The sequence below is a fragment of the Armigeres subalbatus genome, unplaced genomic scaffold (genome assembly GCF_024139115.2).
Source record: "Armigeres subalbatus isolate Guangzhou_Male unplaced genomic scaffold, GZ_Asu_2 Contig561, whole genome shotgun sequence".
Taxonomy (NCBI): domain Eukaryota; kingdom Metazoa; phylum Arthropoda; class Insecta; order Diptera; family Culicidae; genus Armigeres; species Armigeres subalbatus.
In genome coordinates this window covers 484951-501019 of record NW_026943327.1, presented here as the reverse complement: position 1 = coordinate 501019, position 16069 = coordinate 484951, and the positions used below count along the sequence as shown (strand labels likewise).

The 16069-nt window shown below is 38.8% G+C and overlaps 1 protein-coding gene across 3 annotated transcripts in view; it reads left to right on the top strand.

Moving 5' to 3' along the window:
- Positions 1 to 5367, top strand: part of LOC134204409 (uncharacterized) — a 122639-nt gene extending 117272 nt beyond the window's left edge. For all 3 annotated transcript variants that reach the window (XM_062679232.1, XM_062679230.1, XM_062679231.1), the window contains exons 7-8: positions 4096 to 4155; positions 4244 to 5367. In XM_062679232.1, coding sequence (XP_062535216.1) covers positions 4096 to 4155; positions 4244 to 4330 — 147 coding nt within the window. In that variant the 3' untranslated portion in view covers positions 4331 to 5367. The remainder of the gene's footprint in view (positions 1 to 4095; positions 4156 to 4243) is intronic.
- Positions 5368 to 16069: the final 10702 nt, after the last annotated feature.

Sequence of the window (16069 nt, the reverse complement as noted above, 5' to 3'; positions counted from 1 at the left end):
CACTCTAGTCTGTGCTCTTTCTTATAGATTGGGCATATTAGGCCATCCAACCAGCCGGCAGGCAGTTCTTCATCATTCCTTATTTTCTGGATAATGTGGTGGATTGATTGATGCAGCTGCTCACTTCCGTGTTTGAAAAGCTCGACCGGGATCTCGTCCTTCCCAGCAGCGTTACTGTGTTTCAGCTCGTTTATAACCTTCTTTACCTCGTCCAGCGTTGGTGGTTCCTCAGTTTGACCGTTTTCTACGTTGCATTGCGTTGCGTTGTAACGGAGTATTTCGTAGATTTCATATACTGATAGCTGTCATGCATATCCTTTAACTTTCCTACCCAACCGCTCGTGATTTTTTTTCATTTAATAGCAATCTTATTCGTATTTAATTCAATTGAGGGTCTGAAAATATAAAGCATGAAAGCTACGATTCCTGGCCACGCCCATCTTCTTCGTTACTAGGGAAAGGAAGGAAATGATGATATGACATCTACTTACCAGAGGCCAGCGATTCACCGACGCCCTCATAGATGTCAAGGAGTTGGATGGTTGGTAGGGTATGCACAGTTAAAAATTATGTAAATTACACGCCATGGAAATATTTAAACGCTTATTTTTGTGCTCAATTTCCTCTAATTTTACATCCAAATTTTTCTTGTATGCAATATTAAGTACAAGCTCCATAGTAACGACGAGCTGTGATTTCAAAAAGTGATGGGAAAATGAGTCGAATCGAACAGAGCCTTTTTGTTACATCATATATGCTGTAATATTTTTATACTGTGTGTAATTTAGGAGTATCATATCAAATGATCGAAAATTTGTGAAAAGACGTTGGAAGTGACTTTACTAAGAAATCTGTATCACTTCGTTATCCAGGCTGGTAATTTTCCTCGGATGGGGCGAAAGTATTAGCCTTGCCTTGGCTAATTAGCCAAGGTTTAAGCGCCTCTACTCGCTCTCTGAAACGAAAAAGAGAAAAAACAAATTTAAAACCCCTCCCCTTATTAATTCAAATTATCATATAATTTTGATTAATTGAAAAGAATTTCGAAAGGTTTGCTGACGAAAATTTAATTTTACACTCAAGCATTTGTTTTGGATATTTTAGGAAGTAATTCATATGGAATCTTAGAGAAAAAAAATCTGAAAGATTTCCCGTTAAAATTTAGAGAGAAGCCTAATTCAAATTTGGAAGAAATTCTACGAATGTCTTGCAATTAGGAAAGATTTCTCGAGAAAACACGTAAAAACGAAAAAGTGCGGATTAATTTCTCGTGATAAATTCTTTAGGATTGGAAAAAGCAGAAATATCTCTTCTGAAAATTCGGAAGAGATTGGCGGGGTATTTTGGTACAATTTTCTTAGGAACTCAGTACAACTCCTGTGTAAATGAGGCAGAATTTCTCATATAAATTAGGACAAAAAAAAACATTGAAATCTATAAAGAATAACGTAGGGTTTGCTTATGAAAATTTAAAAGAATTTCTGAAAGTCGGAAGAATTGCCCTCGAAAATTTGGATAACGGTAGAACGCGAAACATTAATAAATAGAATGAAATTTACTTTCAAATGTTCTGAATTTTCTTTGATTTTTTCACAGCTTGACCGCTTTCTACGTTACTTGAAGTTGAAATATGCGTTCATCCACATTCAATACATCCCCTAGAACAGTGGTCCCCAGCATGCTCACTATCGAGGGCAGCATTGCAATTTTGAACTGTTGAAGCGGGCCGCAGTATATTTTCAATATTTGTTTTGCCTTTCTCGTACACCAAGGTGTAACGAAAAGGCTATATTTTGACGATTTTGTGATAGAAGGTCCGGAGACCTATAGTGTTATATATCAATCAACTCAGCTCGACGAATTCAGATAATGTCTGTCTGTGTGTATGTGTGTGCGTGTGTGTATGTATGTGCGCAAAATAAAACTCACATATCTTTTAGGCACTTATCTTGATCCGATTTGTTTGCAATAAGTTGCATTCGACGGGGAATTCTGTCCCATTGTTTCCTATTGAAACTTGGCCAGATCAGACTATGGGATCAAACGATATGGCCAAAATACGATTTAGATACAAAAAAACACGCTAAGAAATTCTCACTAATTTTTTTTAGTATATGATGTACGAGAAAAACACAAACACCGCTAGGTGGAACAATCAGGGTTTTTTATTTCAAACTGAATTTTAATTTTGAATATGAATAAAATTCCAACAATATATGTTATTCTAGTGATTTTTATCAAATGACAAACTTGTAAGGATATTTAATTCTGCAGGTTTTATCGCCATAGCTGACTATGAGTCGATATTACTGTTTTTGCTTTTTAAGACCTGACAATAGAAAATAATTTTAGCAACCAAAACAGAAAATAATTTTGCAACACCGTCTTTTCGCTTTAAGTACAGAAAGTATTCTAAATTATGTTTCCTAAAGATCATATGACCTTATGCATTAATTCTTCTGAATTATGTCCACTACAAGTTGTCGCGCAAATAACGACAGCATGTTTCAAAAGTGTTTTTAAAGCTAGGTGAACATGCCAGCAGTGCTGAATGGGAATCGAGTAAATCTGCATTCTTAACCTTGCTTTCAAGTTTTCCTATCAATTGCATTTTCTGAAACTTTTTCTTCGTCAATATCTGGGTGGTTCTATCCGCAATCGATTTGGTTGTCAAGCTGAAGCCAACATTTTCTATTGTGCCGGAGCCAAACATTAAAGATTGTGGTTATGGTCGTTTTAGATCTTACATTGAGAAGTATTGTTATTAGTTGGGGTAACATAAAAATAAACTTAGTTTGAGTTTTGCATTCTTTGTAACAAATATATTCACATTATATTTCGAGTGGAAAATTAGTAAGAATGCAACTAAAAAGCACTCGTTACGAGATTTCCCGAGATTCAGCAGCTGATTGGAGTAGGAATGTATGGAAACCATCATAAAGTCATTGTGAGTCTCGCGCATTTGTGCGCCTTCGGGAAATGTTTTACAGCCGAGTAACTGCAAAATAATTTTGCTTATAGGATTGATTTCAATATATCGTGCTACTCGCTTGAGAGCAGAAAAGCGACTCTATCCACAGCACCCAGATCAATATCGGAGCTTGAACAAAAAATCTTGATTTCGTTTAATATGTTCCGTAGGTTTAAGTTAGTTGACATGATAGTTGATAGCCAACCGGTTTTTCTTGGAGTAACTTCCTTTCTAGTAACATTTTAGTTAAAATTCGCCGAGCCCTAACTTGGTTTTAGGAATAAAACGAAACAGTGCACAAAAGAACAAAAAAACACTGCAGTGTAAGGCAACATTATTCTTACATGAAGTTCAACATTAAGCTCGTTTAAGTCTGTGAAAAAAAAAACAGACATAAGCTATTTTTATAGCCCGGGACAATACCATCGAAGTATATTTGGCCTACATAATATTTATGAAGTGATGATTTTCATTAATCATAATAATAACATGATTCATGCCTTTTTATATGGTGCTTCAACAACAGTAGTTCAAACTTACAGAATCCTCAAATGCAACAAAAAATGTACATAATGAAAAGCTTATCTTGCCATGTAATGCTCAACAATTGGACACATGTAGTGTATTCTCTGAAACCCTACGCGGGCCGCAGGAAAAGGCTCGTAGGGCCGCACTTTGGGGATCACTGATCTAAAACCTATTCCGAAGTCATCTAATAGCTATCCACGGTTTGGGAAACTGAAACGAATTGACTAAAAATTGCGAAACATTGCTTAGCTTCTCAATCGATATTTTTTTTTTTTAGTTCATGGTGGTATGGTGATATTGGTCTTGGCTATCTATTGGCTTATTGAAAAAAAATCGCATATTTATTCAATGTGTTATACTTTTCACAGCAATGCAACTGCCGAAAGGCTAACGAGCTTTATAGAAATTTTAACTGCTTAAGAAGATATTAATTAGCAGCAGGTTATAGAATTTGAAAACGGAAAACAACCATCTTTAAACAATCTAAACGGCAAAGTAAAAAATAAGTTATCAGACAATCAAATTACTGTTTTGCCAAGCTCCATCAAAAACAAAAACACACCCATTCTCATATGTATCTATTTTCTCATCCACAGCAATTCGATTCCCTGTGCAAAGCTGAAGTGGCCTTTTTCATATCACGAGCATTCATCAACGTAAGTGTATCTTCTGACCGACCACCAGAACAAGCATTTCTTGGAAACAATGAATTTACCATTTATCCTGCTCTCATCTATTCCGCAGGCCCTGGCAATGTGGGCCGTCACACGCTTCTATAATCTGCTGCGGGCGGGTGTCACCTGGAAGGGGCCGGAAGTGATCGAACTATGACACAACTCGAACGACACGGAGAAAACGCTGGCGTCTCTCCGTGACGAAACCCACCTGATTGTGCGCATCCGTGATACCGAGAACGAATGCGGCGGCCGGTACAGCTCCAGCGACGAGGACGACGATAACCGCAACGGTGGCGACGGCGACGACGACGGGGAGGATACCGATGACAATATGATTGATGCCTCGGGCCATGGTGGACGGGGGAGACCCAGCCGGGGACGATCACGGCCGCAACTATTTCGAGACGGTGGTGTCGGTTCCGACGACGGAGACAAGAGCCCCGGAAGTGGGAGCGATGAGGACGACTCGCTCCTCGTGGCGTACGATAGCAATTCCGTGGCATCCGTTTGACAATATCGAAAGCTGGTGCGGATGCTGACGGAGTTCCAGCGGCAGGCGGACAGTGCTGTGTTGTTGTTTTTAATTATATTTTGTATTGAGGTATATGCGCAGATTTTTATATTTTTCTAGACGATGGCCAGAATTGATGAATTTCTGGTAAGGCAAAGATGTAAAGTAATTCCATCAAATATAAGGAAAAAACACCTAGAACCGTACTCGACAATTTTACAATTTGGTTTGAAATTTGCACAAAACAAAAAATGAAATCAACAACGGCATACATGAAATTCTTTTCTCTTTGAAATTTTATCCGATTCCAGACTTCACTTATATAAAATCGTTCTTATGCCCTTCTCACAAAAGAGGCATCGTTTTGACGTGACCTACGCATCTACCTAATTCAGTATTGAACATTCGTTTACTATCAGCTGCCCATGATAGCATATTTGTAACACTCGCATTTTAGTTCATTTTGTCAAAAGCCTGTGAATCGTTCAGATAGCTTAATTTACTGCATCTAATCCCACAACAGTAAAATAGGCTTCACTATATATGCTTATTTGTGGTAAGCTGGAAATGATTGAGTTTGTGGCGAGGATTGACAAACGATTTACAAAATCAACCGAAATGCAAGTGTTGCATATATGCTGTCATGAGCAGATCACTCCCAATATTTAGTCAAACATAGTTCCCTAGCCTAATATTTGAAAGTTCTATTACAACATATCATTGTTGGGAGTAAACGCATACAAACTCTCCATTTAGTTGAGTAGTGCCGGAAAAACTAGTTAGTCATTAATGTGGATAAATGTTTAGTCAGTAAGTTTCCCATGAGTTTGAAACCTATTCCATTAGATTATATTGTTGACTGCGAAGTTTTAACCAGGATCCCACAGTTACATGATTCATGAGTGGGAGGTACTGTTGTGTTATTCGTATAGCACTGTGCAGCACTTATGTCCCATTGATCTTTTGATAATGAAAGGGGTGATAAAATTTAACAAAGCATCAGTTTTCTAAAAAAAATCTATAAATGTTTAAAAATTTATTATTTTTGCCTTTCTCGTATACTAAGTATACGGTAAAGGCTATATGATCGCTCCAAAAACAAACTTTTTATAGAAGTCCCGGAGACCCATAGTGTTATATACCAATCGACTCAGTTCGACGAATTGAGGTGATGTCTGTGTGTGTGTGTGTGTGTGTGTGTGTGTGTGTGTGTGTGTGTGTGTGTGTGTGTGTGTGTGTGTGTGTGTGTGTGTGTGTGTGTGTGTGTGTGTGTGTGTGTGTGTGTGTGTGTGTGTGTGTGTGCAAAACTACACATATTGATACAAAAGTCTCTCTCATTTTTCGGGCACTTACCCTCAACCGATTTGCTCGCAACAAGTTGCATTCGACGCAGAATCCTGTCCCATTGTTTCCTATTTGAAATTGGCCAGATCGGACTATGGGATCTAAAGTTATGGCCAAAATACAAATTCATACGAAAAAATCGCGTAAAAAATGTCACTCATTTTTCAGGCATTTATCCTCAACCGATTTGCTCGCAACAAGTTGCATTTGACGCAGAATCCTGTCCCATTGTTTCCTATTTGAAATTGGCCAGATCGAACTATGGGATCAGAAGTTATGGCCAAAATACAAATTCATACGAAAAAATCGCGTTAAAAATTTCACTCATTTTTCGGGCACTTACCCTCAACCGATTTGCTCGCAACAAGTTGCATTCGACGCAGAATCCTGTCCCATTGTTTTCTATTTGAAATTGGCCAGATCGAACTATGGGATCAGAAGTTATGGCCAAAATACAAATTCATACGAAAAAATCGCGTAAAAAATGTCACTCATTTTTCGGGCACTTACCCTCAACCGATTTGCTCGCAACAAGTTGCATTCGACGCAGAATCCTGTCCCATTGTTTCCTATTTGAAATTGGCCAGATCGGACTATGGGAACGAAAGTTATGACCAAAATACAAATTCATACGAAAAAATCGCGTAAAAAATGTCTCTCATTTTTCGGGCACTTATCCACAACCGATTTGCTCGCAACAAGTTGCATTCGACGCAGAATCCTGTCCCATTGTTTCCTATTTGAATTTGGCCAGATCGGACTATGGGATCGAAAGTTATGGCCAAAATACAAATTCATACGAAAAAATCGCGTAAAAAATGTCACTCATTTTTCGGGCACATATCCTTAACCGATTTGCTCACAACAAGTTGCATTCGACGCAGAATGTCTCATATTTTCTTATTGATGTTATGGTCAAATTACTATTTATTGTGAAAAAGAGTTCGAAAAAATCTAGCTCACTTTTTTAGCACTTAGACTTCATCTATTGACGCTCGCAACAGATTGCATTCGACGCAGAATCTTGTCCCATTGTTTTCTATTGAAAATTGGCTAGATCGGACTATGGGATCGGAAATTATGGCTGAAACACCATTTTTGCCTTTTTCTACGAAAAGGCTGTATGTTCGCTCCAAAACCAAACTTTTACAGAAGGCCTGGAGACTCATAGTGTTATATACGTATAAGCTCGATGAACTGCGATGATGTCTCTGTGTGTGTGTGTGCGCGCACCAAAAGTGCGAAAAGTTTAGCTCACTTTTTTGGAACTTATCCTCAACCGATTTAATTCCAACTATAGATAGTAGAATATATAGATGAGCGAAAGCATGGCTGAGTCGATTTTTCTGCCCGTGCACACGCACATATGACGTCACAGCCCTTAACGTTTCCATTGAAATCGTGACGTCATGCTCGTTTGGAGACACGTTTGACAGTTTGTTTGGAGACAGAGGATTTATCTTCACTCATCTATATATTCCACTATCTATAATTCCAACAAGTTTCATTCGACGCGGAATCCTGTCGTATTGTTTTCTATTGAAAATTTGGACCATGGGCACAGAAATTATGGCCAAAATATAGGGGAAAAGTGGGTAAAACCGACACCTTAAGCTAACTTTACAGTTTCTCAATCTATGAAGCAATTTTCCGGTCTAGAAATATCATACAACCATACTTTGGCTCTTCATGCATCAGTCCATGAGGTCTCACGACATTATTTCTTGATAGAATTTGATTTATGATGAAAACGCGAACAGTCCATCTTCCAGCCCAAACAACTGGGGTGCGGGTAAGATCGACACCACATAAGGGTAAAACCGACACATCAAGTCGTTATGGAATCGATCATTAGAACAATTCTAAATGATGTTACAACATGATTGAAAATGTTTAACAACATTCATTTTGATATTTGTGTATGAAATTCATGGTTAGGGGTCACTCATAAACGATGGTTGAACTAAATTTTATATATTCTAAATCATCACCACATATAATATTTTATTTAGTTTCTTTAGTGGGTCAGCTGAAAAATATATAGAGTATAAGAATGTTAGTAACAAATTTACTAACTACTGTAAATATTGACCTACATTTAAATTTAACTTATTTTAAAAAGTTGTTTATAACGGCGATTTAAAATAAATACGTATGGTGCAGTTATGACAAGAAATGAAAATTACTAGTTCCGTAGGTGACAAGCTACATGTTCACAGGGGGAAAATGGATCACGAAGAACAACACTAGAGAAAGGATTGAATATATTCAAGAGTAAAATAAGCCTAAAAATACGATTTTTCTTTGAGCGCTATTGTTATCCGACCTGCAGGTTTTCCTTGACGACTCAATATTACCTTCTATACCTATTGTCACGCCCAATGATGATATGGTATGCAATCAGTCTATGATTAAGTTATATTCCCCGGCGCCTCGTTTTCCAATACTTGAATTATATTATGTGAATGATGAGTCTAATAAAACAGAGGTATTTCGTGATTCGATGGCAGGTGTCGAATTTACCCCAACTGATAACATAATAATGATGAGATACATGTGGATGTTCATAATTAAAAAAAGTTAACTATTTTTCCACAACATACACAAAATGATGTTCAATTATGGATCAGAGATGGATTAAATACTGAAAATCAACAAATTATTATCGCAAAAGCTTATACACCGATGCCAAAATTTTACATAACTCATCTCCTCAATGGTGATCAATGCTAATTATATGTTTATTATGACTCTTACACGTCTTCACCAGTTACAAAATGACAAGAAATACAAGAAATCAAACGTTTATTCAAAGTGTGTCGAAATTCTGTCCGATAATCACTTGAAATCAGAGATTTGAAGTGGTGTCGGTTTTACCCGCAGTGTCGGTTTTACCCATAATTCCCCTACTATGTGTTATAAAAAAGCGAGTAAAAAAGTCTAGCTGACTTTTAATGGACTTACCCTCAACCGATTTACTCACAACAAATTGCATTAGATGTGAAATCCTGTTCTATTTAGAAAGTTGGCCAGATTGGACTATTACCTTTGAAATTATGGCCAAAATACTTTTTGCCTTTCTTGTGCAACAAAGTTGTACCGAAAGGCTATAATTTCTTTCCGAAAACGAACTATCGGATGCTTCCACACTGATACACTTCCCTTCCTCTTCATACGGGAGTTTGGTAGAAAGACGGTCATGAGATTTATATCATAATAAATATTGCCCTCCGCTCGCTTGATGGGAATGACATTTTCGTTTTCTTTTTGTGTAGTCGGAGCTTCAGTTCAATTTACATCCAAAAGTGATATCCTTAAAATATATGACTGGGTAAAATAAAACGGGTATGTACGTCAAAAAGATTGGAATAGGAAACAAAAATGTCGAAATTCTTATTAGCATATTGTAGATCAAGCTGAAAACCGAACCGAGGTCTCGCAACAATCGCATTTTCTCGCACTTCCGGATGTTGCAACTGCATCGCGAGTAGTGCGCAACTGTGCCATAGTCGGGCACCACTCGCGATGCAGTCGCGACATCCGGGAATGGGACAAAATACAATATCTTTGCCATAAATAATCTGATTTTCATAGAACGGACAAAGAAATTTGTCTTTTTTACTCCTAGCTACTAGCTCATCTATTTTCAAGCACACACATTTTACGAAGGTCGAGAAAGGCACCATCACCGCTAGGTGGATTAATCTGGGTTTTTAAGTAAAAATTTGACACCCAAATTTGGAGGAACGGCGAGCCAGAAGAAGAGAATAGAATCTGTTCCGACTTTAACTAATTCCTTATTCCGAGAAATGTTATGAAAGCTGAGCACGTTAGAACACTGAAGAAAAAATCAGCTAGCATTGCTTATTGATTTTATTTATTTAGCTTGCATCTAAAAGTTAACACTAAATCAACAATTTGAAGCCACAATATACGGCTCGATGCCACATTTCTCCATTCTCGAATGCGTCTCACGCTCGCCAAGTCGTTCTGTACCACCTCGCTCGCTGCGCACCATGCCGTCTCATACCTGCCGGATCGGAATATTTGCTGGGCTGCTTTCCGGCATTCTTGCAACATGCTCTGCCCATCGTACCCTTCCGGTTTTAGCTACCTTCTGAATACTGGGTTTCCCTGTAGAGCTGGGCGAGCTCGTGGTTCATACTTCGCCGCCACACACCGTCTTCTTGCACACCGCCAAAGATGGTCCTAAGCACCCGTCTGTCGAATACTCCGATTCTTTCAAGTCTTCCTTGAACATGGTTCAAGTTCCATGTCATTGCTGCATGCATTGCTTATCACAATGTTATTGATTGAACTGATTTGTTTCTTTTCCGAATAAAACAGTAAAACTGTTGCTTGAAAAGCTTCGCAATGTTTAAACAAATCAGCAACCGCGATGCATTTTCTTGGTTTTTATATGTTCCACCGTTATGGGGCCCTCCTTAGCCGTGCGGTAAGACGCGCGGCTACAAAGCAAGACCATGCTGAGGGTGGCTGGGTTCGATTCCCGGTGCCGGTCTAGGTAATTTTCGGATTGGAAATTGTCTCGACTTCCCTGGGCATAAAAGTATCATCATGCCAGCCTCATGATATACGAATGCAAAAATGGTAGCCTGGCTTAGAAACCTCGCAGTTAATAACTGTGGAAGTGCTTAATGAACACTAAGTTGCGAGGCGGCTCTGTCCCAGTGTGGTGATGTAATGCCAATAAGAAGAAGAAGAAGATGTTCCACCGATTGCGCACTACATAAAATTTGTGGTCAAAATATGTATATCAAGAATATAAAAAAACAGTACAAAGTTCAACCCAAATAGAAAATAGTCGAGTTTGTTCCTTCACTAATAGGGCATGGAATTAAGAAGATCTTTGTATATAGCTGCCAACATAGGTGTGAATGTTAGCGAACGTAAGCACGAATGAGACGTCGGTCGTATGATATGGCGACAAGAAAAAACAAAAAACACAAAAGAACCATATTTACTTATAGGCTAGGATACACACAAACCGGTGGCTCTTTATTTAGAGCAACCTCCTAGTTACCATCTAATTCATGAGCACATGCAGCATAGCATTATATACACAGTATATGTATATACCTAGAGTAGAACAGAGAAATAAAAAATGGAAGAATAAACGTAACAATCAAAATTAATGTCGTACGATGAAGAATATCACACCACATATAATAAAAGAAATATGCATAAATGATCTCCTGTCTCCAATCTCCATTTACATTCCTCTCATAGCTCTTCCCTGGTATACGTCGTTCCATTTAAATTAATCTGTCATAAAATCCCCCAAGCAGTTATCACTTTGAAAAAGAAAAAAATCATAATATCACAACTGTCAGCAACAGAACCTATCCCCAAATTATTACGACGCCTTCTGAAGACTGTTGGTTTATAATGATGCTCACATGGATTCTGGGAACTGAATGCAATCAGCGTTGAAAAAGGCGCGGAAACTTTGGACTGAAAATATTTTCCTAATTTATTCGAATCGTACCTAATATGTAATCAGCGCAGTAGTGTGCGGTTGGCTGAGTTGGCTCTCGCCTAGAGCGCCAACCCCCAGAGGGTGGTGAAATTAGAATTTAGTTCATGAGAAACAGAACTATTTTATTGGATACGAGACCAATTAACAAATAAGTTTCGAGAGAAAAAATCTGAATGTATGAAATTCGAATAAGTCATTTTCAAATCATACTGTTTGGTAGTTTTATTGGCCGGTTAACGAGAGACTTCTGGAACCTTGATGCTTTTCAGCAGTGAGGGCGAATTAAACCATCATCATTGGCTTTACATACCCTAGTTTGGTTGCTCGTTATATTTAGAACAAACTTCTACTTGATTTAAAAAATATTACAACCCAGTGATCAGAAATTACTTCAACCAAACATACACAACCAGAAACGTACATTTCTAGATTAGCATAGCATAGCATAGCATATGTGATAGTACAAATCGTGTATATTGTCGCAAATTGGTACTTGGGATTAGTACCTTTTCCTATACAGTAGCAGTTGTATACGTCCTTACAATCACGGAAGGAAGGGAAGGAATGTTAGTTCAACATCTACTAGTGAACATGCAGGGAACCCATACTACCTTCATAGCTGTCTCGGAAAGGAAAATTATTATTAGTGGGTAAGGTGAATAATAGGGAGCTCTATTCGGCAATATAGAGCGTTTGTCAATAACAGTATATACTGAAATATATTTAAATATATTCAATAATTTACTTACGAACCGTCCAAAGTGCGAACATTAACAACAGAACCAAAAACTCGGATTTTATGAATGTTCTAAATCCTACCTCCATATTCGTACATTTCTGGATTGCTGAAAAAATATTATTTAAAGTATTTAATAGAAAATGGGTACAAGGCAAAACCTTTTTTTGCGCCAAAAACGGGGTGCGCAAATTAAATCAGAGCGATATTTAAAATTTTTAGCTGAAAAAGGGTTATTTCGAATTTTGAGCTTGAAAATGTATGCAATCTTTTAGGTAAGCAAAGTTTAACATTCAACTTACTCTTAGAGAAAAATATATTAAGCTCGTTTAGTGGAATGAGTTAATCTTTGAATTATACTGTCTACTTTTCCTTGTTTTCACCTGATTCAAATTGTATCCCATTCTTGGTTGTTTCTTTCTGAAGATGTCAATCCTTCTTTGAACCATGCTTATTGCCACTGTTCACACAATCTTTTTACGATCAAATTCGTTCCTGATCGTCCTGATCTGATTTGCTTTGTCACACATTTTTATTTCACTTTGCAGCAACACGTCATTAGCGATTGTTCTCCTCAAATTGAGAAAAGTATTTCGCTCATGCCGCTTTTCTCAATTTGAGGAGAACAATCGCTAGTATTAATAAGGACGTGGCCTTCCTTAAGAAGTGCCTAAAAGAGAAACTGACACCCGTCAGCCATAAGATTAAGATGGGATCTCATGTACCAAAAAGTATTAATAAGAAAGCAGAGTCCGAGTTCATGAAGACATCGATAAAGAGGCATTACGCTAAATTAGAACGAGTGACTTTGGAATGCTATAATATGCATTTGAAGTTAGCTAAGGATAACCCGGAATCATTCGACCTGTTTTTGAAGAAGGTAAAGAGGGCAGAAGAATGTGAATCAGACCGGAAGCGGAGACTGCACAGGAAAAAACTGAACAAATTGCGAGTGAAATCAGCAGAGGAAATCCGTACTGACAAACCCACCGTACAGATCATAGAAGGATTCGTCGTGAACTGTCTGACACAGCAGTTTACGGAGGAACAACTAGCTCACCTCAACAAGGGACTGGGGTATGCGATCACACAGAAATCAGACGTGGAACAGATCATCGTGGACATGGAGACAGCGATTTCGGAAACATCGAGCAACAGGATCAAAATACAGCGAGGAACATCGTGGCAGACGCCATCAAAGAAGGGCGGCACGGGACAACGAACCATGACGAAAGGAGGATTCTAAAGGAGCTTAAGGAAAACCAGTATACTACGTAAAAGCCGATAAGGGAAAACGCAGTAGTGGTAATGGATAAAGAGGACTACGACGAACAGATGACGACGAAAATCAACGGAGGACCTTATAGACATTTGAGAGTGGATCCGCTACCCGGATTAATACGACTCACGGACAAAACAATAAAGGAGTGTAAGGCGATCATCGGAGAAGCCTGAGTAAAGACAGTAAACCCGGTTCTACTCTAGGATTAAAGGACTACCAAAAATCCATAAACACGGCAAGGAGATGCGAGATAGTTTCATCAGTGGGTTCCCTACCCAAAACATAGCCAAATGGTTGGTAAAGGAGTTCCAAAGTATGCCGAAACCATTCCCCAGCAGGTCAGTCATCAACACCCAGGAGTTCGCCCAGAAGCTGCTGTTGGAATCAGGACACATCGAAGAAGAGGACATAATGGTATCATTCGACGTAGCAGCATTGTTCCAGTGAAAGATGCTCTGAATCTTCTAGAGGATTGGCTGCTAACACAAAGGACGGAAACAACATGGCGAGGAAAGGTGAAGATGTACCTAAATCTGGCAAGGCTATGCATGACGGAGAACTACTTCACATTTCGTGGCAACTACTACAAACAGACGAAAGGAGCACTGATGGGAAATCCGCTATCACCGTTTTTAAAGTGCGAACTGTTCATGGCGAATCTGGAGAACAACCTACAAGAACAAGGAATACTACCCCAGAAGTGGTGGAGATACGTCGACGACATTTTCAGCATCATCAACCGAAAGGATCTACCCAGGATTTTGGAAGCGATAAACAACGTGCATAAGGACATCAAATTTACCTTCGAAGAGGAAAAGAAGGTAAACTACCTTTCTTGGATTTACTTAGTCATCAGGGAAGCAAATACAACATTAAGCCTCGAAATCTACAGGAAGCCCACGAACACCATGAGAGTCATCCCACATACATCGAACCATTCGTACCAACATAAATGGCAGCATTTTCATCTGTTACATGATCCACAGGATGCAGACGATACCCCTGAGCGAAGAAGGAAAACCAAGGAACTACAATACATCTTGGAAACAGCGAAGATCAACGGATACCAGGAGAGGACTATACGAGCGATCATCAACAAGAAGGAAAGGACCTTACGACGAAATGGACATACAACGCTGACACCGATAGAGGAGCCGCTGAAAAGAGTTTCGGTCCCATATGATAAACACATCACCAACCAGCTACGCCCTCGACTAAGGAAATTCGGCATCGATCTAGTATTCTCCAGTAGAAGCAACCAACTCAAGTCTCTATTGGGTTCAACGAAGGATAAAGTAGAAATGTTGAATAAGGCAGGCGTTTATAAGATAAGTTGTTCCCAATGTGAAAAAATCTATGTAGGCCAAACAAAAAGATCATTAGATATAAGGTTCAAGGAACATATGGCGGAAGTGAGTAAGGCGAAAAGAGAAAACGATAAGGGATTACATTACGAATTTAGATCTAAGGTAGCAGAGCATGTGTATAAGGAAAATCACCCAATTACGGCATCAAATATTAAAATCTTAAGAAATGTCTCTTCCCCATGGAAACTCGATGTAGCTGAGAGTTTGGTACAGGTACAAACAGCGCTGTTGAATAAGGATCAGGGAAATGGCAGCTCTTGGCTCTTCAAGTTTCTACCTAAACAATAAAGTGATTTACTGTATAGGTAAATAAAGTAGGCAAATAAGATTAGATTAGGTACCTAGCGTAGTATAAATAGTGTAAGTTGCGATTGTTTTCTTCAAGTCGAGTCAAGTACAAGACACTGAAGACGACCACACAGTTGTGGTCGAAATACGTATCTGCAAAGATAACGAAAATTAACTGGTGGAATTAAATGGACAGTACTTAATTCGTCTTAGACGGTTTACTCTTAGAGGTAATTATTTCGCTCATGCCGCTTTTCTCAATTTGAGGAGAACAATCGCTAGTATTAATAAGGACGTGGCCTTCCTTAAGAAGTGCCTAAAAGAGAAACTGACACCCGTCAGCCATAAGATTAAGATGGGATCTCATGTACCAAAAAGTATTAATAAGAAAGCAGAGTCCGAGTTCATGAAGACATCGATAAAGAGGCATTACGCTAAATTAGAACGAGTGACTTTGGAATGCTATAATATGCATTTGAAGTTAGCTAAGGATAACCCGGAATCATTCGACCTGTTTTTGAAGAAGGTAAAGAGGGCAGAAGAATGTGAATCAGACCGGAAGTGGAGACTGCACAGGAAAAAACTGAACAAGTTGCGAGTGAAATCAGCAGAGGAAATCCGTACTGACAAACCCACCGTACAGATCATAGAAGGATTCGTCGTGAACCGTTCGACACAGCAGTTTACGGAGGAACAACTAGCTCACCTCAACAAGGGACTGGGGTATGCGATCACACAGAAATCAGACGTGGAACAGATCATCGTGGACATGGAGACAGCGATTTCCCGAAACATCGAGCAACAGGATCAAAATACAGCGAGGAACATCGTGGCAGACGCCATCAAAGAAGGGCGGCACGGGACA